The 4,725-nt window shown below is 41.3% G+C and overlaps 1 protein-coding gene across 1 annotated transcript; it reads right to left on the bottom strand.

Moving 5' to 3' along the window:
- Nucleotides 1-2,909: 2,909 nt before the first annotated feature.
- On the bottom strand, nt 2,910-3,800 carry LOC101662055 (mas-related G-protein coupled receptor member X1-like). The gene has a single exon (XM_030885889.1). It carries the CDS (start codon nt 3,798-3,800, stop codon nt 2,910-2,912), a length of 891 nt encoding a protein of 296 aa, XP_030741749.1.
- Between the last annotated feature and the right edge of the window lie 925 nt (nt 3,801-4,725).

The following is a 4,725-nucleotide window of genomic DNA, read 5'->3' as shown; positions in this document are numbered from 1 at the left end:
ATATATATAAACAATAAGGAAGCAGATGGACTTTGTGCCTCTACTTAAAACCTGTCTCAGTATAAGTATGGCAATATGTGATATTCATATAGTGGATTAACATTGTAGGTGTAAGTTGTTGTCATCTTTGTTTTGATTTCCATCTCTTGGATAGCTAGTGATCATGCACTTGTTAGCCGTTAGAGTGTTAGCCTTTGTGCAATGTTTGTCCCTGTCCAAGATTCCATGTTCATGGATAAGAAGACTTAATATTGTGAAAATATCAATATTACCTTAGAAAACACAAGCTCAACTCTCAATCCTCACTTTCATCCAGTCAATACTGACTCATAGTGACCCCCTGTGGGTTTCCAAGACTGTAATTGTTTACTGGAATAGAAAGCCCAGTCTTTCTCCTGAGGAGGCACTGATGATTTTGGACTGCTGACCACGTGGATTGCAGCCTCAAGCATACTACCAAAAGCAATCTACAAATATAATGCAACTCTGATCCAAATTCCAACTACATCCTTTAAAGGCATGGAAAAACAAATATTGCATGGCATATATAGGCTACTAAATATAAAGAAGTACACACAGTGGAAGACAAAATACATAACCTGGACATGTGAAAAATGAAACAATTATGCACACCAAAAGACTTCATCTAAAATGTGAAAGGAGAGCCCATAGATTGGGGAAAAAAATCTTTAGTAATGACACAGTGGACAAAGGGCAAATGACTAAAATCTATAGAGTTCTGTAACACCTCAGTAAGAAAAAAAACAAAACAAAACAAATATTCCTCTCATTTTGATCTTAAATGGTTCATTATTCTAACATGAGTATGAATTCAGTTTCAGACCTGAAGGGTGAAGGGTGTGTTGGCTGAAATTTCTAGAGAAACAAAACCAGGAACACTCAGACATGTATAGTAAAGAAATTTATATCAAAAAATAATTTTATATCAAGAAAGTGGTCCTGCCCAGTGTAGCTCATGTCAAATTTTGTATGCAGAAAAAACTTTGTATGACACTATTATGTTAATCATATTGTGAATCCAAATGGCTCTTTCATTGGAATCATTTTGTGTAGCATTGTGCTGTGTAGATAAATCCTGAAGCAAAAATAACTGAAGTTTATTAAAGCCAGAAAGTTTGTGATTCTATTATGTTAAATTCCATAAAGGAAATCCAAATTCCCTAAGTCTTATGTCTCCTAGGAAAGGTGTGTTATGGAGAAAATGGTTAGTATCAAAGTGCTACTTTACTTCTGGTAGTCTTTCTTCTATGATTACACTAGTGTAGCAGTAGCTGTGTTTTTTAGAGAAAGGTTGGTTTGGTTTTTGGTCCTTGGCAAGTTAATGCAACAGAGAAAAATCTCATGAAACATTCTATTATGTGTAACATTAACCTTGAGCTTTCAAAATAGAATGTTTGCATATTTCAGAATGTATATATATATGACCTTGATGTTCTTTTATAATAATTTGAAGTCCAAATGACTGTGTTTTTAAACATGGTATTATTAATATTTTAATCCCTGTAGCAAAAAGATATCTGATTATCTTACAAATGGTTAAATATAATTTTTAATGAATTTTCTCAGTATTATAACAGCAACATGTCAAATCTAAGCATGTTTGAATGTGACTGCCCATAATTTGAAATAGAGTTGATATTAAGAATTAAAGAATAGAAACCTTTCAAAAAGGAAAAGAAAGTGGCCCTGCCAGTCCAGCTCAAGTCCGCGGGCCAATGCTAGCTAGAGATGCTCAGACTCACCCACTTCTAGGGGATGAAGCAGGCAAGGGAAATGGGAAGTTAGGAGCTCGTGGCCAGTGGGTGTAGAATTGCATGGACCTGAGGTGAGTAGGAACATGGCAGGGCACCAATGTATGCAGGCAACACAGGCCACCAACCCCACAGCCATATGTACAATCTTAGGCAAACAGGAAGGCAGCCAGCAGGAGAGGGCTCAATTCCTCTCATTGTCTCCCTTATAAAAAGGCCACACCCCCAAAGAGGCATCACCAGGTACAACCTGTTTGAGAGATTGGAAAGCTCCACACAGTGCATCAAGTTGACATAAACTCTAACCAATCAAAAACGGGCCAGTGTTAAGGCTCCCACAAAATCTCTATCCAGTAAGAGCAATTAGACTTGTCTATTAGGCTGTTGAGTTTTGTTCCACACACACCCTCCCCATGCTTATCCGAGAACTTCTAATGTGGCCCTTTCGGAGCAGTTATAGCTGGGCGCCATCTAGCTGTAGCATTTTGAAGAACGGTGTCTGCATGAACCTAGAATGCACCGGACTAAGATTTGCATGCATCCTCTGATTTATACAATAAATATCTATTAAATGAGGGAGATATCATTAGATCTGACACAATTAGAGAAGACTGCTTTTGAGAGGCCAAATAAACCTTTAATTATTTCAATTTTATTGAGACAGACTTTGTATGGAAGAAACATCAAAACTAGACTTATTTTTTCCCTATCAAATGCATTGATAAAATAAAATGATCGCCTTTTGCAAAATGGTGGCAGTTTGAGCAATTCCATTTCCCACCCCTCCCCCTGGCCCACAGAATCACCAAGGAAAACAACTAGAGATTAAGTTTGTAAGAACTCTAAAACATATTCTGAAGGCTTTTACCATTAGGTAAATCAATGGTGGTCGGTGGGGGGTGGGCGGGGGGAGAAACAACTTTTAAATGGTGGTGAATACAGCATGGATTTTTAAAATATGAAACAGCTTTTTTATGTTTAATCGGTCTTTTCCTCTTTAATCATAACAAGGAGGAATATTATTTCACTCATTTGATGAGGCAGGGCCAAACAAAAATTAAGAAAATCATGCAAGCTGATGGGGACAAACTGGGTTCTAAAGCCACAACTGTCTGACAGAGGCAGAGGCTCTCAGCACTACACCACACTGCTCTCTGCTCCGTGGGTCCCTGAGGTGGGGGCTCCTCCAGGTTCATCCTCCTCAGGAGTGTCCTGCAGTGCCCTCTGGAGAACCATCCTGAGGGTTGGCTTCAGCCGCTGCTGCCTAAAGGAGCCAACGAAGAAGTAGATGATGGGGTTGGCACTGCTGTTAACACAGGAGAGAAATTGAAAAAATATATAAAGTAAGGCATAAAGCTTGATTGGAAACCAGGATAGTAGGAACCAACTAATGCCCAAGGGCAGGCCACACAGTAGGTAGACCAACACCGTGATCAGAATGGTCATAATAAACCTGGTCATCTTCCTCCTCTGGGCTCCATAGAACACCTTCACCAGCAGAAGCAGGCTGGACCCACAGAGAACCACAAATAAGAAAATAAGCCATGCTGAAATGAAGAATTCAGATGCTTGACACAAAATTCCAATTTCTTCACAGTAGATCCAATCCAGGAAGGTCAGCATCAGAGACAGGGCCCAGAGCAGGATACACATGACAGCTGACATGTAACCTGGGCGGTGGCAGCGGTACCAAATGGGGCACAGAATGCACAGGCATCTCTCGGTGCCAATAGCGCTGAGAAGGCTCATGCTTGTAAGGTAGGGAAACGATATCATATAGATGAATATATGGTAGGAAATTCGGACACTGTGGTAGTAATCGATGATGCTCATGAGGAAATATACAAACGTGATGCCCAGGAGTATGCAGTCGGCTGCTGCCAGGTTGAGGATATAGACACAGAAGGGGTTCCTCCGCAGGCGAAAACTCAGGAGCCAGATCACGAGAGTGTTTGCTGCCAGCCCACCCAGGGAAAAGGTGAGGTTCAGACAGATCAGAGTCCAGGCCAGAATATGCTGGATCACCATCTGCAATACATCATATGAAGGATGGGTCTGGCCATTTTCATTAACTGTTGAGAGTTGGTTCCCCTGGTCTGTGAAGGCTGGCACCGAGCTCAGAAACCCTCTGCTGGTGGTCCTAGAACATAAACAAGAGTTGACCACCTGCTGTCAGGACATCCCTCCTCCGTGGGAATTATTATCTTCTTTCACAGTGGCGAGAGATGGGGTGGGTGAGAGTGGAGCCTGGGTCCCACCCCAGTTCTCTTTGTCTTTAAAGCTGCCTTCTCTCTGGAGTAGCACAAGCCGTCGGGACTGTAGCTTTTCCAAACACCTCCCACACTTTCCTGACAACCTGTCCTGCACCTGGTCTTTAAGGCTAGGACAAGCTCTGTGAGACAGTGGCAGGGTTCAGTATGGCAGTCTTTCCATCCTCAGGTGGTGGTGGTTTTAGGTATTGTTGAGTCTCTTCTGACTCATAGCAACTGTATAGATAACAATAAGAAGTCCTACCAGGCCCTGTCCAATCCTCACACATGTTTTGTTTGAGGTTTGGATATAGAAAGAGCCTTTGTTTCTAAAATGCACAGCGTTTTGAATAAAAAGATAAATGTTCATGTGAGAAGGTAGACTAACATATATTTGCATGGATAATGGAAGCTGACTGTGCACTTCCCAGGTATTTCTTCTAATAATCTTCATAAGAGCCCTGTGAACAAAATACTGTTATTATCCCTATCTTCCAGGTAAGGAAACTGAAGCACAAGGAGACTGGGTGATTTGCCCCAGAACTCATGCCAACAAGTGCTAGAGTCTGGATGTGAACCCACAGGTCTGAGTTAATTATGTCCTCAACCAGTCCTGCAATGTAAGAGGTCAGCTTCACATGGGAGGGGGAAAATAAGCAAGGAACATGCACATCAAGTGCAACATGGAATACAAAAGTCTGACT

Source organism: Echinops telfairi, unplaced genomic scaffold (genome assembly GCF_000313985.2).
Source record: "Echinops telfairi isolate 266 unplaced genomic scaffold, ASM31398v2 ScPeMD7_60;HRSCAF=208, whole genome shotgun sequence".
Taxonomy (NCBI): domain Eukaryota; kingdom Metazoa; phylum Chordata; class Mammalia; order Afrosoricida; family Tenrecidae; genus Echinops; species Echinops telfairi.
The sequence above is the reverse complement of the archived record's forward strand: the minus strand, read 5'-3'. Positions and strand labels throughout refer to the sequence as shown.